Source organism: Pogoniulus pusillus, chromosome 11 (genome assembly GCF_015220805.1).
Source record: "Pogoniulus pusillus isolate bPogPus1 chromosome 11, bPogPus1.pri, whole genome shotgun sequence".
NCBI lineage: Eukaryota > Metazoa > Chordata > Aves > Piciformes > Lybiidae > Pogoniulus > Pogoniulus pusillus.
Window position 1 is genome coordinate 45,384 of NC_087274.1, and position 27,851 is coordinate 73,234.

The 27,851-nt window shown below is 48.7% G+C and overlaps 2 protein-coding genes across 2 annotated transcripts in view; one reads left to right on the top strand and one right to left on the bottom strand.

The window, feature by feature from the left end:
• The window catches only part of ACSF2 (acyl-CoA synthetase family member 2), a 39,626-nt gene that overhangs the window by 3,514 nt on the left and 8,261 nt on the right, over positions 1–27,851 (top strand). The window contains 10 exon segments of the mRNA XM_064150460.1: positions 4,069–4,264; positions 6,024–6,152; positions 7,522–7,575; positions 12,358–12,476; positions 12,677–12,839; positions 13,263–13,358; positions 14,759–14,907; positions 15,454–15,545; positions 16,360–16,382; positions 16,384–16,437. Coding sequence (XP_064006530.1) covers positions 4,069–4,264; positions 6,024–6,152; positions 7,522–7,575; positions 12,358–12,476; positions 12,677–12,839; positions 13,263–13,358; positions 14,759–14,907; positions 15,454–15,545; positions 16,360–16,382; positions 16,384–16,437 — 1,075 coding nt within the window.
• On the bottom strand, positions 19,381–23,566 carry CHAD (chondroadherin). Its single transcript, XM_064150462.1, has 4 exons — positions 22,787–23,566; positions 21,090–21,253; positions 20,722–20,867; positions 19,381–19,409 (listed from the first exon to the last, which is right to left on the bottom strand). Exons 1-3 carry the CDS (start codon positions 23,564–23,566, stop codon positions 20,726–20,728), a joined length of 1,086 nt encoding a protein of 361 aa, XP_064006532.1. The 3' UTR covers positions 19,381–19,409; positions 20,722–20,725.

The window sequence follows — 27,851 nt, forward strand, 5'->3', positions numbered from 1 at the left end:
AGGAGCACTCCTCCTTCTCTTGGGTTAGAAGGAGCTTTTCAAGCTTGTACACAGCTTACAAAGGCCTTCTTCTGCAGAGCTTTCTTTCATCTAGCTTATCTACATGCCATATCTGGGAGCGTTCAGATGACAAATGGTGGTTCAGTTTAGCACTTCTCCTCCTCCTTGGGCAGCCCTGCAGCCTTGATAAGAGTTGCCCAAGGGCTCTGCTAGGAGTGATGTTGAAATAGTGTCTGAGAGTGGCACAACTCTCCATCTGCTGGAAAGCAGTGGGGGAAAGAGGGCCAAGCATTTGCTTAGTTCTCAGAGCAAAAATTCACCCTACCCCCTAGGTAAAATCTGATTTTGTGCTTCTCTTAAGGCTGACCTCCACCCCTTCATGTTTGATTTTATTTCTTATGAGCAGGGACACTGTACAGTAAATAACACCAAGTCTGCAGAATATTGATCCCATTATGAATGGGGGGGAATTCAGTTCAGGTTGATCTGTTTTTCTGCTATGGGGCAGGGAGCCCTCTTAGTATCATAGAATCAGTCTGGGTTGGAGAGCATCACAAAGGATCAGCCAGTTCCAACCCCCCTGCCATGGGCAGGGACACCCTACCCTAGAGCAGGCTGCCCACAGCCTCAGCCAGCCTGGCCTCAACCACCTCTAGGGACAGGGCCTCAACCACCTCCTTGGGCAACCCATTCCAGGCTCTCGTCACTCTCATGCTGAACAACTTCCTCCTCACCTCCAGCTTTGCTCCCTTCCCCCCAGTCCTGTCACTACCTGGTAGCCTAAAAAGTCCCTCCCCAGCTTTTTTGTAGCCCCCTTCAGATACTGGGAGGCCACAAGAAGGTCACCTGGGAGCCTCTTCTGCTCCAGCCTGCACAGCCCCAACTCTTTCAGTCTGCCCTCATAGCAGAGCTGCTGCAGCTCTCTGAGCATCCTCCTGGCCCTGCTCTGGATATGCTCCAGCATCTCCACATCCGTCTTGTCATAGGGGCTCCAGAACTACTCCAGGTGGGATCTCACCAGAGTGGAGTAGAGGGGAAGAATTACCTCCCTCGCCCTGCTGGCCACACTTCTGATGCAGCCCAGGCTCTGCTTGGCTTTCTGGGCTGCAAATGCACTGAATCTGCAAACAGGGAATTGTCTCCAAGCTGTGCACGTGATGAGTGTTGCTTAACCCTGTCCTTTGGTCACCTCCTATGGTGGAAATGGAGTTGCTGAGAGTGTGGAATTGGGCAGGGAAAAAGTGAGAAGGGACAGAGAAAGCAGGAGAATGTCTGAGGAGGAGAGTAGCATGGTGAAGAGGTGCTGCTGGGCCCACAGAGGCACAGAGAGGTGGAGAGAGAAAACAGTGCAAAAACTGCAGCACTCATGGTCAGGAACTGTGGTTTGAGGGAAGGTCTCTGCTTCTCCACTGGTGATCAGACCTCAGTGGAAGCCTTAATGATGTTAAAATGATTTTCCCTACTGCCTTGTCCAGATGTCATTATTGCTTCTCCTGATTACGTTCCCTCTCCACCTTGGCATCTAGGAGAATGTCTCTGTGCTCCTCTCAAGGGTCCTGTTGTGCCATTCTTGCCCAAGTGCTGCTCTGCTGAAGCATCTCTCTTCTGGCTTCCTGACCTGTTTGCAGTGTGGCCCTCTCTGTTTTACTGATGCTCTCTTCACTACCACAAATACTTTGAAGTCTGTCTAGCAGAGGTAGTAACACATCTACATCCTGAATAGTGGTACATACACAGACCATTCCTCTACAAATGTCTCAGGTACAGCTCGACTTCCAGATCTTCTGAACAGTTTGTGCAGGGCTGGACTCTTCTCTGCAGAATATTTTGAAGAGAGATCCAAATGACAGATCTCTGACTTTAATTTTAACTTTCTCAATCTTCTACTTTTTTCCAGTAGGGAGAAACTGGTCAAGGGAATTTGCTTACAAACTGTTCTGATTTTTTTCCTTCCAAGTTATTTGCACTTCTTAATGTTGCAGAAAGACCAAACCCAGTTGTTCTCTCTCAGTAAACCACAGAGTCCATAATCTATCCAGATATCCCACAATATCTGGGTTTTCACCCCAGGTGAATGACTGTAGGACCAGACTGTGCCTTGGCGGGGTGGGGGGGCCAGGGGGACACCTTATCAACACTCCACAATTACCTGAAGGGTGGTTGTAGTGGAGCAAGGGTCAGGCTGCTTGTGACAGGATGAGAGAGCATGGCCTGAAGCTACACCAGGGGAGATTTAGGTTCACAGTATTATTAGGATTGGAAGAGACCTCACAGATCATCAAGTCCAACCCTTTACCACAGTGCCCAAGGCTAGACCATGGCACCAAGTGCCACGTCCAATCCTGCCTTGAACTGCCCCAGGGACGGCGACTCCACCACCTCCCCGGGCAGCCCATTCCAGTGTCCAATGACTCTCTCAGTGAAGAACTTTCTCCTCACCTCCAGCCTAAATCTCCCCTGGTGCAGCCTGAGGCTGTGTCCTCTCATTCTGGTGCTGGCCACCTGAGAGAAGAGAGCAACCTCCTCCTGGCCACAACCTCCCCTCAGGTAGTTGTAGACAGCAATAAGGTCACCCCTGAGCCTCCTCTTCTCCAGGCTAACCAATCCCAGCTCCCTCAGCCTCTCCTCGTAGGGCTGTGCTCAAGGCCTCTCCCCAGCCTCGTCACCCTTCTCTGGACACGCTCAAGCATCTCAATGTCCCTCCTAAACTGGGGGGCCCAGAACTGAACACAGGACTCAAGGTGTGGTCTAACCAGTGCAGAGTACAGGGGCAGAATGACCTCCCTGCTCCTGCTGGCCACACCATTCCTGATGCAGGCCAGGATGCCACTGGCTCTCTTGGCCACCTGGGCACACTGCTGGCTCATGTTCAGGCAGGTATCAATCAGCACCCCCAGATCCCTCTCTGTCTGGCTGCTCTCAGCCACTCCGACCCCAGCCTGTATCTCTGCATGGGGTTGTTGTGGCCAAAGTGCAGCACCCTGTACTTGGAGCTATTGAACCCCATCCCATTGGACTCTGCCCATCTGTCCAGGTGGTCAAGGTCCTGCTGCAGAGCCCTTCTGCCCTCCAACCCAGCCACATCTGCCCCCAGCTTAGTGTCATCTGCAAACTTGCTGATGACTGACTCCATGCCCTCATCCAGATCATCTACGAAGATGTTAAAGAGGATGGGGCCTAGCACTGATCCCTGAGGGACACCACTAGTGACAGCTGCCAGCTGGATGTGGCACCATTCACCACCACTCTCTGGGCTCGTCCCTCCAGCCAGTTCCTAGCCCAGCACAGAGTGTTACCATCCAAGCCACGGGCTGACAGCTTAGCCAGGAGTTTGCTGTGGGGGACAGTGTCAAAGGCCTTGCTGAAGTCCAGACAGAGCACATCCACAGGCCTCCCCACATCCACCAAGCAGTCACCTGATCATAGAAGGAGATCAGGTTAGAAAGGCAGGATCTGCCCTTCCTAAACCCATGCTGGCTGGACCTGAGCCCTTTGCCATCCCTCAGGTGCGCTCTTATCACCCCCAAGATAACCTGCTCCATCAGTTTCCCTGATGGATGTTAGGAAGCATTTGCTAATGGAAAGGATCATTAGACGGTGGAATGGACTGCTCAGGGAGGTGGTGGAGTCACCGTAAGTGGAGGTGGTTAAGATTTGGTACTGAGTGCCATGGTCTGCTTGATGTAGTGTTGTTAGGTCATAGGCTGGACTTGATCTCAGAGGCCTATTCCAGCCTCAATAATTCTATGATTCTGTGGTCTGCAGGGCTGGTGCAGGCTCCATCCACGTCTGTGAGCAGGGTCCTAGTGTCCAGTGGATGGATGAAGGCTCTGCTTGTGCTGCCTGGTGATGTGTGCAGGTCTGGGGGGGGATTGGTGCAGGCTGTATATGTCCAGTGCGTATGCTCTGTGACTTTTTTCTTATCTTGACCTGCTGAAATGGCTGCCTCTGGTTCCTACCAATGTGGGAATGTGCCTTGCGTACTCCTAGTGCTGTAGTCACTGCTGGATGGGGAGAATTGTATTGATGTGTTAGATTAAAAACTTGATTCTTCTCCTTTTCTTTCAGTGCCCTGCACACGGAGGTGCCCTCTGCCTCCCCTACAGTGAACAACAGCTATGTCAGGGGGGTCTCAAACATTCCCCTTCTCAGCAAAACTGTGGGCCAGTGCCTGGATGAGACTGCTGAGCGGTTTCCTGACCGCGATGCCTTAGTCTTCTGCCAAGATCGGGTCTGGAAGACATTTGCTGCATTCAAAGAGGAGGTGAGTGCCTGTTTGCCCCTAGCAGAGCCCAGGTGAATGGATAACAGCAGCAGCAGGTGTGCTGGAGAAATGTAAAGCAGTTCAATTGCTCAGCTCAGGAGTGAGGTGTGTCATGTATGGATCTTCATCCTGAGCAGAGGGCAGCAGCACCTCCCCAGCACAGACCAATGGGCATGGGCTACCTTTGTCCTCTTTGGAGTCTTGGCAACAAAGGGCAGAGGCAGAATATGGAAAATGTTTGCTGTATATCTCAGAAGGAACTTTCGTACTGAAGAACTGTCACTCCTGTCTGATGTGTTATGGCCTAGTCATGGTGGTTTTTGTTATTGGAATAGGCTCCAGCTCATGTATCAGTCACTCTGTTCTGACTGTCAGAGGTCCTGAGTGTGTGGAGGTTTCTAGTCCAAGCACAAAGGCAACTGAGTAAAGTCACAGACAGAAGTGGCTGCCTGTGTTTTTGCATGCGTGACACATTGCCAGTTCTACGTGTTCAAAGTGGATGCAGCCATATTTCAAGGCTTAGTACCTGGGAAGTTTCTGTTAGATGTATGCTGTGATTTACTTGTGTCTTAGATCAACAAGATTAGCTGTGTTCACTTGAGTTTCAAAAAGCAGTCTGTAGGTCAGACAGCAGATATTATTCAAATTATTCTCCCTTACAAGGTAGTTTTGAAAATTAATTTGAGAACATAACAAAACTATAAAAACTTTCCTGAATGCCTCAGCGTATTTACAGACACATCTGCACACATGTGGGCAGCAGTGGCTGAATTTAAGTTAGTGAGGATAGGAACCCCAGACTGGTCAAAGATTGCTTGATGCAGTTTTCCTCACCTGAGCCTTTTTTAAGTATGTGTGCTAGTTTGAAGCTAGCTAGAATGTTTTGGTGAGAAGGACTAGATTACAGGCTGTATAACAATGGTGGTGTCTACTTCCCTCATAGGCTTGCTGAGATGTATAAGAACAAGAATCCAAACATAGATAAGGCACTTCTGCTGGGGGGCTCCAAGCTGCATCTCTCTCTCTAACCTCACCCTCCATTTCTCTGACTAACCCACTTTGCTTCCTAACCCCCTGGCTGAACCTCCATTCTTCCCTGTGACTGGGGTAAGGTTGAGAGGGGTAGGGGGAAGGTGCAGGGGTGGTTAGGAGCCCCTCCTGGGGACTCAGGTTTCTGGGAGGGGAGTTGTGTTTCTGTATTGCCTTTTACCTTGTCCATTTCTGTATATAACTGTACATACTGTGAATAGCTGCTTGTATATTGTGCTGCTGTAAATATAAGCTTCATTCAAATTCCAGAGCTGGCTGAGTCTAGTCTGAGTGATTTCCAAAGTGGGGAACACCCAAGCTGTCACAGTATGCCAGAGCAGAGGCAGGTCAACGGTGCAGATAGATGCAGCATACAGGTATGGCTTGATTCTAGGCTGACTTGATGAGGAGCTAGATACTAATTGTCTTCAGGATTAGTTTACAACTATTTGTACATAATTATCTAGTTTGGTTTCCTTCCTGCTTTTTTTGTATTGTTCTACACCTGTTTTGGTGTTTTCAGTCACTGTCAAGCAGGGGCTTGTCTGTGCTCTGTGACTCAGAAGATGACACTCCTGTAGCATTAGCTGACAGACTGTGCAGCAGAGGGACATTCTGTCAGATTTCAGTTGCAGAGATGATGTTTTTCCCCCAGAAAGCAGTGCCTGGAGATTAATTCCCCTGCTGCATCCTGTGCACAGTCCTCAGGCTTGTGTCTTGTGTTCTACAGGTGGACCAGGCAGCAGCTGGGCTTCTGGCTCTTGGCCTGAAGAAGGGAGACCGGCTTGGGATGTGGGGTCCCAATAAATATGAGTGGGTTCTCATGCAGTTTGCAACTGCCCAGGCAGGAATCATCCTGGTAAGCAGCCTGAAGCATGTGGGTTTTTAGCAGTCTGTTGGGAGGGAAATGGGAACAAAGAACCAACAGGAGTACTGCAGAGTGAGTTCCCTTGTCTCTTCTTTCTGTGGTCTTATGTGATGGTTTGGGGGTTACCCCGCCCCCCCACACTTTTGAATTTGCCCCAGCTAACTCAGACGGACCCTGGGAATATAGATGAAGCAATTTATTTACAGCTAGCAGAATTTACAAGCAGCTATTTACAATATATACAGTTATATACAATTATATACAGAAATATACAAAGGATAAACAATACAAAAGCACAACTCCCCTCCCAGAAACCTGAGTCCCCAGGAGGGGCTTTTAAACCACCCCAACACCTCCCCCCGGCCCTCTTAACCTTACCCCAGTTCTCAGGAAGAATAGAGGTGCAGCCAAGAGGTTAGGGAGCAAGGTTAGTAGGAGCAGGGTTAATGAGATGTGACCAGGTCTAAGGCAAAAGCAAGAGTGAGTAACAAAATGGAGAATGTTTTCTTCTTCTTCCCAGAGTTCTCAGCGTAACTGTGAGAGAAGTTGACATCAATTGTTTTTCATTTCACTGCCCGTTATCTAGTTCTTTTACCAAAACATTCCAGCTTGCTTCAAACTAGCACATCTTACCTGGCACATTGGCCATAACGGTCTGCGTATTTGTCCTCACTATGTAGGAAAGAAGACTGCAGCAGAAGGGACTGCAAGAAATGGGCTTCTGTGAGTTGCCTTGCAGCAGCCAACAATAGATGTGCTTTTTGCCTACAGCACCATTTTCTAAGTACCATGCTGCTCTCCTGAATGGTTACCACCTATTTCAATCCCTTCCAAATAAGTCCTGCATTGCTTCCTGGTGCAAATGCTCACTTAAAAATCTAGTGCAAGCTGCATATTCCCAAAGGGCAGTATTCATGTGATAGCAGGATTTGGCACACTCAGCAAAATGCATGTTATTTAAGCAGTGCACTGTGGGGAGGACTGCAGTGAACGTCCTGGTCTGTTACCTTCATTGTGGCTCATCACACATTCACATCTGCTAAGACGGGGTGGATGAGTTTTGAGTTGCCAGTTTTGTGGATTGAATGACTACCTGGGAGACAGGAGATCTGTTCCTGAAACTGGTTTATGTTATTCTCTTCTCTTTTGATTATTTTATTTTGTGAAAACAGAAGATCCAGCTAACTTTTTGTGGTGAATGGGAAATCCCTGAGCTGGTGAGCACTTAATTCTGTGTTGAAGGGTAGGCTTGGAATGTGGTTTGTCCCTGGGAGAACTTTCTTGTTGGAATATGTGCTAGGGGAGCAGGCTTACAGGGCAAGGGTAACTCTGATCAATCCTCTTATTTCTCCCTCTTCAGGTATCTGTGAATCCAGCCTACCAGGCCCTTGAGCTGGAGTTCGTCATCAGGAAGGTTTGTATGGCACTTGTTGGTGATGTTAATTGATTCATTGTGAGAACTCTTACAAGCAGTGTCTGTTAAAGGCAATAGTGGGGACACAGCACAGATGAGCTTCTGTGTGAGACTTGGGTATATCAGGGTGAGCTGACTGGAGAGCAGGGCTGGCGGTGGCTGTGTGGGGGGAACCTCACCACTTGGTGACCAGGAAGATGGAGCTGCAGTGAAGTGGTCACTTTTATTGGTCTGCCCTGTGGCTAGCATTTTGTATGTTTGGTGGAGACTTGTGCATCCTTCTCATCCTATCATAGAATCAACCAGGTTGGAAGAGACCTCCAAGCTCATCCAGTCCAACCTATCCCCCAGCCCTATCCAGTCAACCAGACCATGGCACTAAGTGCCTCATCCAGTCTTTTCTTGAACACCTCCAGGGACGGTGCCTCCACCACCTCCCTGGGCAGCCCATTCCAATGCCAATCACTCTCTCTGTGAAGAACTTCTTCCTAACATCCAGCCTAGACCTACCCCGGCACAAGTTGAGACTGTGTCCCCTTGTTCTATTGCTGGTTACCTGGGAGAAGAGGCCACTCCCCACCTGGCTACAATGTCCCTTCAGGTAGTTGTAGACAGTAATAAGATCACCCCTGAGCCTCCTCTTCTCCAGGCTAAACAGGCCCAGCTCCCTCAACCTCTCCTCATAGGATTTGTGTTCCAGGCCCCTCACCAGCTTTGTTGCCCTTCTCTGGACATGCTCCAGCACCTCAACATCTTTCTTGAATTGAGGGGCCCAGAACTGGACACAGCACTCAAGGTGTGGCCTGACCAGTGCTGAGTACAGGGGAAGAATAACCTCCCTTGTCCTACTGGCCACACTGTTCCTGATCCAGGCCAGGATGCCATTGGCTCTCTTGGCCACCTGGGCACACTGCTGGCTCATCTTCAGCTTACTCTCTATCAGTACCCCCAGGTCCCTTTCCTCCTGGCTGCTCTCAGCCACTCTGGCCCCAGCCTGTAGTGCTGCTTGGGGTTATTGTGGCCAAAGTGCAGAACCCTGCACTTGGTCTTGTTAAATCTCATCCCGTTGGCCTCTGCCCACCCATCCAGCCTGTCCAGGTCCCTCTGCAGGGCTCTCCTACCTTCCAACAGCTCCACACCTGCTCCCAGCTTGGTGTCATCTGCAAACTTACTGATGCTGGACTCAATCCCCTCGTCCAGGTCATCAATAAAGATATTGAACAGGACTGTGCCCAGCACTGCTCCCTGGGGAACACCACTAGTGACAGCTGCCAACTGGATGTGGCACCATTCACCACCACTCTCTGAGCTCTGCCATCCAGCCAGTTCTTGATCCAGCACAGAGTGAATCTGTCCAAACCATGAGCTGCCAGCTTGGCCAGGAGCTTCTTGTGGCAGACAGTGTCAAAGGCTTTGCTGAAGTCCAAGTAGACTACATCCACAGCCTGCCCCACATTCACCAGGCAGGTAACCTGATCTTAAAAGGAGATCAGGTTGGTGAGGCAGGACCTGCCCTTCCTAAACCCATGCTGGCTGGGCCTGATCCCTTGGCCATCCTGTAGGTGCTTTGTGATGGCACCCAAGATGACCTGTTCCATGACCTTGCCTGGCACTGAGGTCAGGCTCAGTGAGGTTCATCTCCCTGCTAACAACCGTACCTGCTGGCAACTTTTGACTAGAGAATGAGGAAAACAAGAGAAGATTAAATATCTGACCCAGGGAGTACCTGAGGAGCTGGCAACCAGGAGAGCAAAGACTCTGTTGTTACAGAGAGTGACTGCAATCTGTAGAGGCAAGATTCCATGTGGCTTCCCTCCGCAACTCAGTGACATCGTGTGAAAATCACTGTCTGGGTGAAAATAGAAAGGCTCAGGAAGGACCAGCCTACTTGGTAGGCTTGATTTCTTCCCACATTTCTTCTAGCCCTTGCTAGCCTTGGGTTTAACCTGGTTTAAGTCCTAGGTATTGCCACTTCTTGATACCTTTCCGCTGTCTGATCCTTGCTGTCTCGGCTACCTTCGTATACCTGCCTGGGTTTGAGTTTGCAAAGTGCAGAGCACTGATCAGTTTAAACTGTTCTGGCTTCTTAGCTCCAGTAATGAGGAATCTAGGCTACTAAGCATCTGACAACTAGGAAGTAATCCTAGAATGAAAAGCGAACTTTTCAGTAGTTTGTTCAGCTTTGATATAAAGCTGATATCAGAAGAGTTGGATCCACACTTGAGTCCAGCTTCTGGCTTTGCCCTGAAAGGAGTGGATCATTTCTGGCAGCAAAGAGATGTTTCTCTTGTGTTACTAACTGTAATTTGATTGCTGGGCTGCAATTTGGATTCCTGTTTCATCCTGTTTGATTCTGTTAGGCTGGTCTCACTGGTGTCACTGGCTTCACAGGCTGGGGTTGGTCGTGGTGGTGCAGCGAAGCATGGCTCTTCCAGTGTGGGTGTCCTCCTCTCACCTGGTGCAAATGTAAATGGCACTACTTTCCATTTTATCCCCAGTGAGACCTGGCTTTTATTTTTCTCTACATCTCTGTGTGTCAGATTCTGCTCAGATACTTTTCCTCCAGTGTAAGTCTATAGTGCCCATGGGCTAAGAGCAGAAATGTGCTTCAGCTCCTGTCTCATGCTCCCAGGTTTGCTAGTGTTCCTAGCTTGCCTGTTTAGCACTGGATTCTCTGGTGTTCCTCACCCCTCTAATTACTTGTTTGTGTTTATTTGCACAACAACCCTCTGAAAATTTTAGGACTTTGCCTGTTGAATCCTGTCAGCCCATGCAACCCCTTCCTTGCTCCATCGGGTTCCCTCACTTTGGTTTATGGGTGAGCAACCATTTCTCTGATTCCTGCTGCCTTTCCAGAGCTTTGTAAAGGGAAACTGATTACAGGTTTCCTATGACAGGTCTTTTGAAGTTGAATCTGCCGCCATTCAGGTTGAGATAAAGTGGCAGATGCCCAGCTAGAGACCCTTATCTCATATAGCATCTGTCTTGCGAGCTCCTTTCCTCACATAGCACCTGTTGCAAAGCTAGTTCAACCACATTAGTGGCCTCAAACAACTAATGGTAAAAATTTACAAAGGCCCAAACCATCTCAGAACAGACTTAGTTCCCTAGGTTCTGGGCAGGCTGTTCCAGAAAACAGAGCGAATATTTGTCCTCCCGTTGGCAAGCCCAGGAGGGTGCATGTGATTGATTTATTGCCATCACCTTGGTCTCCTTACTTCACTGACCTTGGGAAAGGAACAAAACCATCTGTACAGGCTAAACCCTCCTGGGGGAGTGGTCTTGAACCTAACCCCGGGTGGTCTTGACCCCTCCCCAGGGTGGGTCTGACCACTACCAGGTAATGGTGGTTAGCCCACTCCCCCTTCCTAAGATCCATAAAAGCAGGGGGACTTCCTGTTTGCTCTCTGTCTCTCCTGCCTTCCTGCTCACCAGAAACCACCATTCCTGTTTTCTTGCTGTGCTTTGTTTCACCATGTGGCCATCACCCACGAGGTGGACAAAAAGCCCATTGCCATCAAATCTGGTTGTATATTTACGTGGTTTGTATCTTGTTTCTTCCTCCCTATTCCTTTGTAACTCCCCTACCTCATGTGCCTTTTATTTATTGTTAAACTTTTCTTCTTTTAACTTCCAAATCACAGTGAGATTATTTATTTGGCCTTGCATACCTTTCCTCTCTCCACTAATTCCTTTTATTTTGGGAAAGAAGGGCGAAGAGGAAAGGGCATCCTATAAATTCCTATTGGTTCCATCAACTCTTTTTGAGTCTCTGGGAGATTTAAATGAGAACCGAGACACCAGCTGAGTAAATCATTCATGAAACTAGTCCATTTGACAAGAACATGTCTTGTTGAAGATTAAAGCACTTTGTACATCTGAGCCAGATTCAGCCAGTCCCCTCTGTTGAAATAGAAATGTTTGGATTAATTGAAGTGCTTTATTACAGGATTATGTAAATGTAAAAGTTGACTGAAAAACATTTCAGTTTTCAAAACAGCGAATACCTCAAAAAGGTGGAAAACTCTCAGAAGAAAGAACCCCTTAAAAAAAACCACAACCAAACCCTGACTTGAGCTGAGAGGCAGTCCTCAAAAATCCTCACTGCAGGGCAAGTCAAACGAACTTTTTAAAATGGTTTTTCATATTTTGGGACTGGGGGATTTGTTAGCATTAGGCCTCCCCATCCGAAGAATCAGTTGTTTGGTGCTCACAATAAGGAATGTTATTCTGGGAGAAGAGGGAATTGCTGACTGCAGCTCTGCTCTTTTGCCTAGCTAAAGCCAATCCAGCCTGTCCCAACCCAAACACTGGAGAGAAGCAGATCACTGTCTGCCCACATGCGTCAGGGCTCAGGATGCTGGGGTGCAGTGACAGCACCTTGCCCTGCACTTGGGGGTTCTATGAGTGCACAGCCATAAGAGGACAGTTTGCATTTGCCCTTGGTACATCTGCAGACAGCATGTCCACAGGCCCAGGAGCATGGTTGCTGCACCCTCACTTAGCAGAGACCTTTGTTGTACTCCTCAGTGAATCTCTAAGCCACAGCACACTATGGCTCTTACTAGGAAGGTGTTAAAAAATGCCCAAATTTGATCTGGAGAGAGCTTTTTTATCGTGTTCTTAAACAAGCCATGGAGAAAATCCTGGTGTTACTGGTTAACACTTGCTGTGTGGGGTCACAGGACTGTATTTGTTCCTGTGTCAGTGGTAGCTGCTCTTTATCATGTCCTGAATATCAACCCAGGATGGCTTCTCATGAGTTTCTGTCTCACTTCACAGGTTGGCTGTAAGGCACTGGTGTTTCCCACTCAATTTAAAACACAGAAATACTATGATATTCTAAAGCAGTCATGTCCCGAGATAGAAAAATCCAGTCCAGGGGGAATAAAGAGCAAAAGGTGAGTTAGGAATGCCTGACCTCACAGCTGCGTCCTGCCTTGTGTCCTCTCAGCTGCACAACACCAGCTCTAGCAGAAGGACCTGCACAGGGTCTCATCTTAGGAGACCCTCCTGGAGGTTTGTTCTGACCAGTGGATGCTTATCTGGGCAGCTTTCTCCTTGGCTCCATTATTACGGGTGGTATTTTCTTTCCTACCAGGCTACCTGACTTATCTGTTGTCATCACAGTGGACTCCAAGCTGCCTGGCACTTTCCACATAGATGAAGTGATGCAGGCAGGGGACAGTAGCCATATGAAGCAGTTAAGAGCTGTGCAGCGGACCCTCTCCTGCAATGAACCCATCAACATCCAGTTCACTTCAGTAAGTGCTTCTGCCTGCTCCATGTCTTGTGGTTGGGATTGCTGCTGGGAAAACAAGGAAAGATGTGTGTGATGCTGAGCATCTTGTTTCCTTTGCTTTCTGCCCTTGTCCCATCTTCTGCTGTAGGGTGGAGGAAATGTTCTAGCATTTCTCTTTGCTTCTTCTAGTCTGGATGCTCAGCTGTGGCTCAAGGGCATAATGGCTGTCATGTAAATTCTGTCCAGCTGAAGCTGAACCTTTTTTTTTCTGTGTGTGTGGTTTGGGATTAAGATGCTGTTAAAGAAGAAAGTAAACTCTCCCAGATCTGAATGGAGGATGAAGTGCAAGATGACCCCAAAATCTGCCTGGGAAATCACCTCTGAGAGCACATGTAGTTCATCCTCATGAAGAGTGGCATCATTGCATGTGCCCTATGTCTTTCAGGGGACAACAGGAAGCCCCAAAGGAGCCACTCTGTCACACAGAAACATCGTGAATAATGCCAATCTGATTGGTCTGAGGCTGGGGATCACAGAGCAGGTGGGAACACAGTTTGGGGTGGTCTCCAGTGTCACAGAGAAATCACATGTGTGGAAGATGCTGGTGCTGCAGAAGAGCAGGATGCTCTGCTACAGCTGACATTGCAGGATTCTCACACCTAGGATTTCATTGATGTTTTGCTTTAGTTCCATGTGAAGTTTTCTGGGGGTGGGGAGAGAATTTTCTTTGTAGGGGAAAAATTATGAAACTACTCACTTTCCATTTTGGTGAGCAGTTATTTCAAATACTTGCAACATTCTAGGTACTAGCTTTGAATTCTGTTGAATGAGGTTTTAATTTTACTCTACGTGACTTTGTTTCATGTAATGTATACAGTCTGAACACAGTATTTGAAGTGTGACCTTGCCAATGCTGGTTAGAAGGGAACAATAACTTAAATTGACCTGCTGGCCACACTATTCCTGATACAAGCCAGGATGCCGTTGGCCTTCTTGGCCAACTGGGCACGCTGCTGCCTTGTATTCAGCCTGCCATCAGGCAACACCTCCAGGTCCTTCTCTGCCAAGCAGCTCTCCAGCCACTTTTCCCCAGGCCTGTAACTCTGTAACATTGCATGGAGTGGTTGTGGACCAAGTGCAGTGCTCAACACTTGACCTTGTTGACTCTCATACTGGTGGCTTCAGCCCATCAATCCAGCCTGGCCAGATCCCTCTGTAGAACCTCCCTGTCCTCCAGCAGACATGCTCACCTAACTTGGTGTCATCTGCAATCTTACTGTGGGTGCCTCAATCACCTCATCCAAATAATTGATAAAGATGTTAAACAGGACTGGCCCCAGTGCTGAGCTCTGGGAAACACCACTTGTACCTGAGCACCACCTGGATTTAAGTCCCTTTACCACAACTCTTGGGCCTGGCCATTTATCCAGTTATTCACCCTAGAAAGTGTGTACCTGTCCAAGCCGTGAGCTCCTTTGAGGTTCTGAGGTAATTATTTCTAACACAACATCTTTAGTGCAAAGCTCGGGGGGTTGTTTTTTTTTTGTTTTGCTAAGTGGTTTCAGTCAGTCTCCAGAGCCTTTGGTGTTTTTAAAACCCAAATTTAATTAACAGCATGTGCCAAGTCCTGCAGATTTCATGTTGCTCATAGCACTGCCAGTGCTCTCTTCTGGCGTGTAATAAAATAATGTGTAAGTTGTACCAAACCAAGACACTGCAGAACTACAGAATGAAATTCTGGCATCGAAAGCTTCCCAAACTGATTTTCATTTGAGGCAGGAAGTGTCAGTGTCATGTTTCTACATACTGGGCACACAATCGGTGTCCAGTATCCAGTGAATCTGGGAAAACTTCTTTGTTCATATCTTTGCTCTTCAGTAGTGGGATGGGCTAGATGCAGACTGGATGAGCTCCTCACTGTTGTCTTTGGCTTCATCCCAGGACTTCCGTATTGCCGTCCCCGCACCCCTCTATCATTGCCTGGCGTCAGTAGGAGGCTGCATGGTGATGGCTCTGCATGGGTCCTCCTGCATCTTCTCATCACCAAGTTTTGAGGGGAAGGCTGCTCTGGAGGCAGTGGCTCGAGAGAAGTGAGGGTTTGTTTATGTCTTGCTGCAGAGGAAGTTCATTGCCTCATGATGGTACTTTCTTCCCTTGCTTTGTCTGCCAGCCCATAGCTCATGCTCTTCCTTCCCACAATGGGAGTGGCAGGTCTGCCGGTGCACATTTGCACTTCAGCACCCTGAATCCTGCCTTTTCAACTGTGCTGGAAATAGCAGGTCCTTCAGTTCACCATAGGGCATTGTCTGGAAAGCATAGTGGTGTCTTGGCTTGTTGTGGCTTGTATGTTTGTACACCTAACCCCCTGCCCTCTTCAAGCCAGCTCAGCTGCTGAGATAGTGGCACTCACAGCTTGCTCTTCATGTGTGGATTATAAACTGAAAGAGCTGTCCTTGTGTGTGCACAGCATACACACATACGGATTTTCCATGCCTGTGTGCATGGATGAAGAGCACATCTGCTGTGCCTGCCTCTGTGCTGCTCCTCTGTGGCCACAGGCCTGAAGGGATGGCACTGGCTTGGGCTGACCCTGGTGCTAGCTCTACAGCTTTGCCTTTTCTCTCCTCTTCCTGGAGATGCTCCTATCTCCAAGGCACACCGACCATGTTTATAGACATGCTCTCCCAGCCGGACTTTGACTCCTACGACCTGTCAACTCTGCGGGGAGGTAAGTGTGACAGCTCAAAATGAAAGCTGCCCGAGAAACTGGGTGTTACTGGGTGCTGGCCACCACCGTGTGGCAGCAGATGCTTTGTGTGCTTTAGGCTGGTGCAATCCCTAAAGCAGAGCTACCCTGTGATTTCTGTGACCTCAAGTCTCCTACTTGTTTCTCAGATCACTCATCTAAGTGCTGGGGAGGGTGTGCTAACATGAGCTGAAGCTCTGCTGTTGCAGATGGCCTTGGAAACAGCTGAGCCGAAGCAGTGAGACCACCAGCCCCTTTCAGCAGAGAGAAAATGGTGCTGGAGTTTAAAGAAACGTTGAAGCAGATTGCCTAATCATCTCTGCTGTGTAGAAAATGATCCTGTCTCGTTTAACTCACCAGCAAAGGCTATGTTACCTATTCTTTTGCTCCATCGTCCTAGGATGGAACAGGAGAAAATGTGATCTGCCCTCTTACAAAAGGACTCCTTTGTGCAAGTAGTGATGATCAGTGAGAGCATTTGTCCTGATAAAAATCTATGCCTCTTTCTGCTCTGATCTTTTTTGGGGAGCTTTGTTTTAGATTGGTTTGGGGTTGGTTTTTTTTTTTTTCAGTTGCAGCTTGGAGTTTATTTTCCTAACAAGTGAACTCTGCCAACCCTTAATTCATTCAGGCAAATTGGCCTTGCTCCAGCCTTTGCTTCCAGAAGAACTATTTTGACAGGAGCCTCTGTATCCTAAGGGTCTTGCCAGCATCTGGGAGTACAGAACTTTCTGAGAGACAGCTCCTGGGAATAAAAAGATGGTTTCCAAGATGATAACCTTTTCCTTTCTTACAGGAGTCATTGCAGGTTCTCCTGTTCCCCCCTGAGGTCATGAAGATGATTATCACTAAGATGCACATGCCAGAGATTGTGGTGAGTTGTGGTTGCACTGAGTACAGGTACGAGTGGTGGAGAGATTGAGTTTGGGTGTCTTGCTACCCCAGCGGTACTCAGTGGTGCTGCAGCAGCTGGAACCCGGCGTGATGGGATGATGGGCATCAGGCCACGCTGGGAAGTGAAAAGTATAGAGGGACTGGAAGGAAAGAAGGGGGATTCTGCCTGATTGCTAGTGAGGTGTCTGGGGAGAAAGTGTTGTAAGAAGAGAAGACATTGCATTCAGTGTCATAAACTGAACTGCTGCTGGTGCATTTCCTAGCTTTTGTAAAGCCTTCTGGTGTGCACACTGCAAAGGGGAGTGACAATGGAAGAGGCCTTGCTGGTGTGTCTCAGTGGAGGTGGGTGCACGTGGTCATCTTGCTGTGGAGCCATCAGGTTTCTTTCACCATCCGGAACTGCATGCAGACAAAAAACCCTGTTGAGTGCTCTGTGTTTGTCTGACCATGGGAATGACACCATCCACACAGGCAGCAGCAGGCCTTGCCTCGCCAGAGTGGCAACACGTGTCACAGCACGTGTTCTGCTGCTCTGTAGCTGGTTCCTGTATCCTTGGCCTGTGCAAAAGCTTCAGCATGTCCTCTATGTGTCATGGGATAGGCTGTCAGCAAAGGAGTCAGTATTGCTCCAGGTGATATGTTTTGTAGGCAGGTCCCAGCCATCTGCATGAGTGAGTGAAGGGCTGAGTGACAAAAAAAAACAGGCCTGTTTTGTTGTGCTTGAAGGGAAACGACTTTGCTGTCACACAGTGCATCTGCTGAGGAAGCAGATGGCTGTGATGGGGAAGACGTGGGGCTGGTGGTCTCATTAGGTGTGTTACGCTGGCAGCCCTGGATTGCACCAGCACCAGGGCTTTGCAGGGGTGCCCGTGTGCTCTGCCACAGACCGGGAGGGCCCAGAGCATCTGCCCTAGACCTGCCTCAGAGGTGGCCAGGGTTTTTCTTCTGAATGTGATGCTCTTACTGCTGGAGCAGGCAACAAGGACAGCCCTGGTACTGTTGCCCGGACTCTGTCAGGTGACAGCTACCTATTGTTATAGTAGGCTTGAGTGTGGCCTCACAAAGTACTTTCAGACACTCCTGCAAGTGCTTAGGACTCTTTAGGTATCACAGGTTCCTGCTTTGTAGAGAGAGAAATAATAAACACTCCCAAACAGTTGCTCTGCCCATAGGAAAGAGAGGATTAAGTCTATATTTGTACCACTGGTCTCGTGTTACTTCTGATCCCCCAGCCCTCAGATAGGCGCAGGGAGACTTGTTGAATTAATCTTTGCAGCGAGAGCTTTATACAGAAGATGTACATAAGAAAATATACAATTTGAATTTGATATAGGAGACAGAGGAGTTTTTATCCTCTTAAAGGTCATTTACAGTCAGTTACTAGGGAATAAATATACATGTATTTATATAACTCTTTCGTATTAAAGCCCAAGTTAAGTTAAAACTGTGATGCTGTAATAGCCATGTCAATAAACCACAGTCATCCTGGTGTCCTGCTAGATCCTCTGGAGTAAGGACACAGAGAGAGGAGGGGTGCCCAAGGCAGGCTGGACAGTGCACACCTTCTCCTCTCAGACATACCTGCACCTTGGAGACCCCGCAGATTGGGAGAGAATCCAGTTTTCAAATGGCTTCTGTTTCAAGGTTTCCCAGCACTGCTTCACTAAAAGGATTTCTGGTCAACTTAGAGAGAATGCTAGCTTTTGGCATGAAAGGGCAGCTTGCTCTTGCTCATTGCTTTACCCTATCCTTCACAGCCCTGACCTGCAGGGATCCCCTCTGTGGGAAGGCAGAGGAGTCTCTTTGCATGGGTTGGGACCAGTTTTCCTGATCAAGCAGCTGGGGGAGGGATGCTCCTCCCTTCCTACCTGCTCCCACTCCATTGCAATGGGAGAGACAGCAGCCAACCAATTGATCAGGGTTGTGGATTACATTGCCTCTGGGAAGATGACTGTGTTTTACCAGCAGGATTTAGGTCAGCTTGTCTTAGAATGGTCATGCATTGTTTGGTTCTTAAAAACACCTCTCAGAAAATACAGTTGTCAGAAAAGGTTGGAAAGGTGGATTGCATCCTTCAGTCAGCAGAGAAGCGGGGATTCGGAGGAGGCTGGAGATGTTCAGATAGATCAGAAACGTTTCCTGACAGAAGATGCTTAAGGAAGTCAGTAGTTTCTGAAGTGACTGATCACCAGGACAGGTCATACTGCAGCCTGGTAGGGGAAGAAAAAAGAGAAAAGGCCACATGTTTAAGGGCATTGTTCAAGTAGGTCAGTAAATTTCTAGCATTAGGTTGTTGTTGGTGGTGTTTTATTTTTACAGTGAGTGAATGAAGCTCATACTTGAAAGAGAAGAGATAGGACTCAAGGAGCCATTAGAAGTTCCCACAGTAAAGGAGATGGATTTGTCCTGCCTCTGAGCTTTCCTGATGAGTCTTTGGATATTCAACCTAAAACACTGATGGTCAGTAAGGAATTCCTCCACAGAGGAAGAAACCCAAGAGTGAATTTTCAAAAGCAGTGAATTATTTTGGTGCTTCAATTATGGAAATCCAAGGGGGAGCAGACTTTCATCTGCCCTGTGTCATCGACTCCAGCTGCTGGTCACCCCTGAGAGGCAGAGCTCATGACCGACATCTGAGAAAGCTGCTTGGCTCTCATGGGGTGCATGATGAAGTCAGAAGTATTGCATATTGCTCAAAATCATGCTCACCACACTGGAGTGGGCTCGCATGCCTGCATTTTGACACTGATGTCTGAAGCTTTGTCTTCTGCAAGACTGGGGTCAGTGGTTTTCTAGTTTGTTAACGCTGGTAAAGCTGTTTTGGGAGAGTTGGATTGAACATGCTATGGAAGAAAAACAGGTATTATTGTCATGTTTTCTTACTCTCATCACGGAAGAGTGAACTGTAATTGAGTTCAAGCAGGGAGAGAAGAAGGTTCAGAAGGGCCAGACCTGTAAATAAAATATATTGAAGTATTGTGGTTTAGAAAATGGATGATTTTCCATCCTTAGAGCAGAACTTTTCCTGCCCTATATGGAATGATTGGTATTTCCATCTCTAAGGCAGAAAACCTCTGGCACTGCATGAGAAGGAAGGTGCAGAGCAGCTGGCATAATCCCTGACATCTTGGTCCTAAATTTACTTTCTCCATCCTGTTATGCCTGTTCATAGTGAGCTGGGGACCAAACAGCCATAGCTAGGCTTTGGCTTTCTGCCTCGTCCCTTCTGTTAGGAAGGGGCACAGTGACAAGCCTTGTTTGTGCAGTGCAGGACCACTGCTCTTTACTTAGCAAACGAGCAAAGGTCCCTTTCCCAAGAGCTTGCAGACCTGCAGGCTTATCCAGAGTCCTTTGGAATCTGTTTGAGCTCCATGCTTGGGATGCAGTGATGACTGTTGTGGCTTTTTTGCTGCCCTGTGCTTTAATTTAATACTCTTGGTAGTTTCCAGTTGTGGAAAGAATTTGTATGGTATGCGTTCACATTTGGTGTTTGGGCTGGGGGCTCTCAGAGAGCTCCTTGCTCAAAGGAAGCTCATAGCCCAGTCCTGTCTCTCAACTGCCTTCTGGCTCGGAACACTTCGTTCAAAGAATATTTGCTGCTTTGAACCTCCCTCTCTGGGACATTAGCCTTTGATTTTAAATACCCGAGTGTCTTGGATGGGAACTATAGTTGCTGAAAGGCAGTGCTGGACTGACAACTGCTCCTACTGGAAAACATCTCTTTTCTTATGGTTTAGGCATCCTGGGGCCAGATTTCCCAGCAATGTCCTGCCCTGAATTTCAAACCAAACCTGGAGGACCTCTCCTAGGACAAAGGGCTGTGCATTTCTGAGCAGGCAGAAAAGTAAGGCATGTGCATCCCAGCTCATGAATGTTTTGACATTCAATTACACAGAATCATAGAATCAACCAGGTTGGAAGAGACCTCCAAAATCATCCAGTCCAACCTATCACCCAGCCCTATCCAGTCAACTAGACCAAACTAGACCACATGTTTCACCCTGGCTTGCTATCCCAGGCCTGGTTAGCTCTGTGTTTGTTTTACAGAATTGTCTCCATCTCTCATGCTCCAGGTAGATTCTTTGATCTGGGGGAGCCCATGGAGCCCAGTATTGTCAGGAGATGGAGCAACTCGGGTGGTGTCAGAGGATGAATGGATGAGCTGGTTTGAGCCAAGCTCTAGGGTCACTGGAGTTAGAGATAGAAATCCCTGTACCTTTGGTGGCATCAGGGTTTGCTGCAGGTCTGATTCAAACCATCTTACGTCTTTAATGGCGACTTCCCTTTTTGGACCTCTTGGTGGGGAGCTTGCAGGTGCGGAGGGCTGGGGTGTCTCTGATGGACTGTCCCCGGTACTGTGCAGGCGTGGAACAGGTCTCCTCGGTGCGAGTGCGATTGCCTTTCAGCCACCTGGGACACGTGGAGGAAGATCAGGAATTTACAAGTGGCATAAACTGCTGTGGACATCACTTGCCCCACAAGGAGAGAGGGCAGGCTGGGGAGAGAGCTGCTGAGAGTGCACACAGCCTTCAGCAGCATTTTGCTTGGCACGGCTTGGAGTGATCTCCCTTGGGGAGACCCCCAAGGAGACCTCAAGGCAGATGGGGCAGAAAGGGGCACACGTTGCCATACTTGCGCAGATGTGCCAGCTGGCAGTTGCAGTGCCAGGTGTTCCGGGAGAGTGTCAGGGTCTCCACCTTGTCGAAGGGGAAGCTGCGGGGCAGCTGGGTGAGCCGGTTGCTCTCCAGGTGAGCAGTCTTCAGCACGGTCACACCAGCAAATGCATTGTCTGCAAACTAAAGCACAAAGGTTTACAGCGAGGAACATTGAGTTAAGGAAGGGGAATCTCAAAGCAGAGTGCCTCTGCTCAAGACTTTTAGCAGCAGAGGCATGGAAAGAGCAAGAGAAGGAGTAGTAGAGTGGGCTTCTGGCTTGCTAGAAGCTTTGGACACCTAAGGTGCATCGGGCTGGTGGGCTTATGGGTGGTGGAGTTTCTTGCCTGATGAAAGCTACATCCCAAATCCATGTGGATTTGGGGAAGTAACCACAGCCCCAGATAAAATCAAGTCTGGCAGCCCTCTTTATTTTTGTCTATTCTAAAGATCTTTTCTGTGTGTATTGCTTTCCAAGGCTGGAAATGCTCCCAGTGCCTGTTGCTTTGCCTGTCCTGGAATGGCTGAAGGAGGGAGTGTTTGTGGTGTCTGAAGCTGCTGCTGAGCTGCTGTAGACTTTGGCAGTGCCCAGGGGCTCTGAGTGGAAAGTTACATTTGGCATCTGGGCTGTGGAGAAATAAAGGCAGGTTTCCAGCACCTCAGTTTCTTCTGGTTTTGGGAGGGGGGTTTATCTCCTTTTCAGTGGGTTGTTTGCAAGGCATATTGCAAGATTTATCTTTTCTCAATCAACACACAAGCTTTAAGGAAAAGCCTTTCTTTAAAAAGCTGCCCAGAAAGAGGAGCGAGGCTGTAGACCCAGTTCTGCATCATTCCAGGGAGAACTGTTGTGCTCCTCCCTTTCCAGCCATGTGGGGTGCACCTAGGACAGCAGACTGTGACAGGATGCTGTTGCACAGTGTTGAACTGCCAGGGGGTTCAAGACGTCCTAATGCCAGTGACTTCCTGAGTGCGATGCTCCTCTCTGTGGGTCATGTGTTCTCACAGAAGAAGAGGTGGATTGTTTTGCCATTCAGGATACCTGAATGTCCCTCTTCTCCAGTGGGAACAGGGCCCCTTTGTAAGATGCTTAGAGAGTTCCTTTTGAGAGAGCATCAATAAACAAACCTTTCTTTATAACGTGCAAAGTTGGGAGGGATGGGGGGAAGTGAAGGTCCCTATGTCTACCTGCCTACAAAGGGTGGGTAAGAAACCACTACTCATAGACCCCTCTGAGGACTCTTCCCCCTCCTCCCCCCTCCCCGGCCAACCTACAACAGATATGCAGGCTGAGGGAAGCTCTGCAAAGTGGCAGTGTCCTTCAGTCCCTCGAGGTAGATATTTTTCTTTCACCCCAGACCTTGTGTCTGGGATGATGGAGGGTTGCTAATAGCCCTGGAGCATCCCACATACCTTTCACTAGTGTCACCTCCATCTTGGGAGGGATTGTGCTGCCTTTCCAAGGACTTTGATCTGCTCCAGGTAATTTGGTTTTGCATAAAATAACTCAACAGAAAGGTGCAGTACTATCTCCCATCTCTTGTCTGGGCCATGTCAGGGGTGTTACCGGCTGCCCGTGCCTTGGCCAGCTCTCCTCGGTAGGGGAGGGACAATAAACCAAGAGATTTGTAAAGGGAAAGTCCTGGGTTTCTTATCTGGAGCAAACAGAAAGAGACTCACCTTCTTCAGTTTCATGTTGTCCAGGTTGAGTGTCTGCAGGTATCGCCCAAAGGACTGGAAGGCATTGTCAGGGATGACCTCAATTGGATTATGAGAAAGCTTCAGCTCCTCCAGCACTCTCAGCTTACTCATTGCATTCACTGGATAGTTACTCAGATGGTTCTTGTCCAGGTGGAGGACAGCAAGATTTTCTATGTCCTCCAGGGCCCCAGGCAGGAGGTTGGTGAGGGAGTTGTCAGAGAGGAAGAGCCAGCGCAGGTCTTTAGCCCCCTTGAAAGCCCCTGGTTTCAGCTCCTGGATTTTATTGCTGCCCAAGTGCAAAATGAAGAGGTTGACAAGAGGGGAGAGGAGCCCTTTGGGTAGGTCTGGGATCTTGTTCTTGTCCAGGTACAGGTAAGTGAGCTCAGAGAGATCATCAAAGGCTCCTGGTTTTATGACACTGATCTGATTGTCAGTGAGATAGAGGTAGACCAGACTCTTGAGCCCCCGAAAGGCTCCAGCTGAGATCTCCTTGATCCGTGAGCTCTGGAGGTGCAGGGACACCAGCTTTTTCATGTCACGGAAGCTGTTGGTTGGCAGGATGGGGAAGCTGTTCTTCTGCAGGTTGAGAAGCCGTGTTTGTTCAGGCACCTTGGGGATCTTCTTCAACCCCACGTTGTCACAGATGACATGCTGCAGGTCTCCGCCATGGCAGTGGCAGCGCGGAGGACATGCCTGCATGATGGAGGCAAGACATAGCAGTAGGCTGAGGACACTGAGGAAGAAGCCCAACCGATTCATGGACAGCTCTGGAATTGGTGTGAGGAAGGAAGCAACAGGAGTAGGGAGATGGGAGAGAGAGCAACTGGGTTTGCAGCATGCTGAACACAGCCCTATTTATAATGTTATTAAAAAGCAAAATCCCTTCCCACAAACCACAGGCAGCAGCCAGTTGGAAGCAACTGACTTTAGGAACTTACTGTGAGCTTAACCCCTTGGCACCAAGCAGAGGGGTGTCTGCAGTCCTGGCTTGCTCTGCTGCCCAAGCAGCTGTGCAGAGGTAGTTTTCCTTTCTGCAGCAGGGAGGAAAGTGGTCAGGAGGAACACAGGCAGACCTGCTCAGTGGGGAATCTCTTGGGGTCCTGCAGAGCTGAGCGGGGCCCAGATCCATCGATGCAGAGAAAAATGACCTGTTTGGGTTGAGCAGTGTAGCAGGGATCACTGCCATGCCCTGCCCAGGGGCAGCTTGCAGCAGGCTCCTGGGCTGAATTTGGCTTCAGCTGGTGTAGGAAGAAATACCTTGTCCTGTTATCACAGAGGAAGATTTCTGGCAGGGGTCTTGTATTGCTAATTCCAAAGTAGTTTGCCTGCGCAGGGATGGGAGAAGACAGAGGTTACACAGGGTCATGCCTAAGGCCAACAGCACGTCAGTTGCTTTTGCAGTGCAGCATGTCTCAGTCTCTGATGGGTCTTTTTCTCTGAGCAGCTGTGTGTGACACATCCATGGTCATGGGAACTGTGTGAGGAGCCTGTTCTTAACTGGAGTCGTGGTTATGGCCATCCAGTGAGGGATGGGGCAGTGCAGAGCCTGCAGGAAAGCAGTGGATGTGAAATGCCAGAGAGTGGTGCCCTGCTGTGTGCCCAGCTCAGATGAGGTGGATGCCTGTGCCTCTTAAGGTGACGTTAAGAGAGCTGTGGGCATCGGTAAAGGCATGGTGAGGTAGCAGAGCAAGGAAACAAGGAAATCGCTGCCAGAGCTAGGACTGGGCTCTGCCTTGGCTCCTGTCTTGAGGTAGCAATGGCAAAGGTGAATTAACACAGGGGATGTCCTTTGCTCTGCCAACAGAGAAGGCTAAAGCAAAGCAATTAAAAACCTCATTGCCTGCTTCTGTGAGTGTGGAGAGATCCAGGGGTAGTGGGGTGAGGTTTGGAAGTGGAACGTTTTGAACTGATCTCCAGCCAATTTCTGGTTGCTGCAGAGCACTGAGAACTGAGTGCTTAACTGTGACCTTGTTGAGATTTCTGCTCCTGAGTCCGGCTGCAGAGCCGTGGTGGAGCTCTTTGCAGAGGCGAGACAGGCTCAGGAAAGGGAGGAAATCCAAGGGCTGACTTAGGACACAACCTGGCTTGCTGACCAAGACTTCTGGGTTTTTCCATTGTTGCACTGAGGAGCTTGGCCGTGCTGCTCAGCCTGCTACAGATGGTGTTATGCAAACTGCCTGGCAGCCCAGATTTGGTCAGCAGCTGTCAGGCTGAATGATGTTCTCACTGTGTGATGAATTTTGGGGAGAAAAAGGTTTCTGGAATGTGAATGCAGGTTCTGGTGAACCTGGGGGCAGATGGGATTGGCTGAACAGTGATGTAACGTGGAGGCTCAGTGCAAACCAGGCCATGTCAGGCTTCCACTGTTTGCCAGCCCTGAGGTGCGACACCCTGCTGTCAAGCAGTGGGGCCTTGCCACTTGCCTCTTGTGGTGGTTTTGGCGCTAACACTCCACCTTAATCCCAAACGGTAAATGCAGAGTTGTATTGGATAGGAGGAAGCAACAAGAGATAAGCCTATACCATTCCATTTGATTGCTAGGCTAGGATATAATCTGCTGCACAAACAATTTTCCTTCCCTTCGCCTTTCTGCCTTTGGCTTTGCTCCTTCCCTTCTCCACCCTGACTGACTGATTTCTGCACTAACCCTGGCTGAGTAGATTACACCTGGGGCCTTTCTGGTTTTCTCTCCCGGCAAACTACTTTGGCAGAGACGAAGGGGTGGTTTGCCCCTCCTGGCTTTGCCCAGGGCTGGGGGGAGTTGTTGTTATTTCTCAATTGTAAATATTTGTAAATATATTCTTATACATACACATTGTATTATGTGCTTCTAGATTTTAGCTTGCTGGAAATATATAGCTTCATTTGCTTCCTTCTGAGCTGGTCTGGTGATTTCATTTGGGGGTATATTTCAGCCCACCACACCTCTGCACCAAGTGCTTCTGCTGTGTCCCAGAGAGATTGCCTCTGACCATAGGTCTCCCAGGTTGCTGCTGGAAGGACCATCCTGCAGGACTTGCCACTGTAGATGCTGTAGGATCTAAAACTCTTTGATCAAAACAACAGTATTTTTGCTTCTGCCTGATTCAGCAAGCACTGCTGTGGTTGTGCATAGATTCATAGAATGGTTCAGGCTAGAAGAGTCCAACCCCTTGCCATGGGCAGGGACACCTTCCACTAGCCCAGGTTGCTCAAGGCCTCATCCAGTCTGGCCTTGAACACCTCTAGGGAGAGGGCATCCATAACCTCCCTGGGCAACCTATTTTGATCTCTGCTTTGATCATATGCTTTGAGCTCTGGAGTGGGTCTTTATGTGTCTTGGTCAGGACCTCTGAGGCAGTGAAAGAGAAGTTAGAAGAAACCTCCACATTTTCTCCTCTGCCCCTCCAGGTTGCTCAGGACTGAGAGTGCCTCTAAGAGTGTTCAGGTTGTAAAGTTGAAACAGGAAGAGGAGTGAATAATTGGAAAAATAAAAAAGTTCCCCCTTTAAAGCATCATCTTCTTTCTACCGATTGAGTTTTTAACATTTGTTTTCCTGAACAATTTCAATCGCCTTGGAATCACCTGGTGAGCAGTTCCTGCTGTTGCGCACCAGCTACACTGCGCAAGAGCGAGAGTTAAAATCCTGCCTGTTTCTGCTGAACACTGATGCTTGGCAGTGTGTCCATGCTCCCTCCCTGTGTGCAGCTGATGTTCTTTAGGTTTCCATTCCCTTGCAGAATATACCAGCTAACAGCTTACTGCCTCTGCAGAGATTTCTGCCATTGTGTGTGAGATTGGAGCAAAAAGCTGGTGAGGGTCTTGCAGACTCCATCCATAAATACATGCCACCCATGTATTTGTCTGGAACAAGACCCTTTTCAGAGGATAAACTGCCCAAGCCTCAAACCACCTTGTTGCCTTTCTTCCTCTGAGGATAAATTTGACTTTCTTCTATTCTTTATCTGTTTGCTGGCTGAGGCTGCAGATTTCTGGGGACAGGGACACTTTCGTTGTGGGGACATGTGTGCTGTGGCTGCAAGTAAGACTTGTAGCTTCCTTGCAAAGATGCTGTGATGTAGCTGCCATGATGCTGGTGCATAGAGGGAAGCTGTGTCCACCCCAGGGGCCCCCTACCAGCCCAGCGTCTGCAGCAGAGGTTAAGGTGGATGCTGGGTTACTCTGGGGCCATGGTATGGTGGCTGCAGAGCAGTGCTGCTGGGGGAATGATGTCTGCTTGTCAGCTCCATTTCTCCAGGCACAAAGGAAGTTCTTTCCCCTAATGTGTTTTTTATTTCTGTGTCTCAGTGAGCACATTCCTGTGGTAGGAGCTGGTTGGCATCTGCCACAGCTGGCACCTTTCCTCCAGGCTCCTGACTGTTTGTGTTTTGAGCTGCTCACTGGTGGGATCTGGTCTTCCCACACTGGGTTTTGCAGTTCTCAACTGGCCAACAAGCATGCAGTGATCCTCAAAAGATCACCTGTGTCCTGCTCACGGGTGGCTCACAGTCTAGTGGTGACAAAGGCAGCAGTGTTGGTATTCCCATGGCTGTGGTGTGATACTGCAGTGAGCTGGGTCCCATCCAGCCCCCTGCATTGCAAGTCCTTTGGAATTGTTGGTCCTAGGACATGGCAGAAGAGGCAGGATTATCCTGCTGTCCTCTCCTTCTTAATTGATTAACGGTTCTGCAAACATTCCCAGTGCCTGGTAATTTGCAGATGTTGGGCTTCCCCTTCTCTTTCTTGGAGTCCTTGTGGGCTAAGCAAATATGGTTTTGAAATAGTATGAATATAGATTTGGGTTGTTTCTTTAGTGCTGCAGGTCAGAGCTGTTTTGACACAACACTGAAGATGGTATTTTCCCGTGTTTAATCTTTATTTTTGTTAGTATTAACAATTGTGGCATACAAAGACAGCTCAATTTAAAAATATTTCCTTGCTTGCCTAAACCCAGCTCTGTAGTTCCAAGGGCCTCTGGGTCTGGTTTTGCTTTATCAGAGCACATGAAAATTACCTTCTTGCTGTGATGCTGGTATAGCTGGCTTTGGCATGCAGGTCTCCTGCT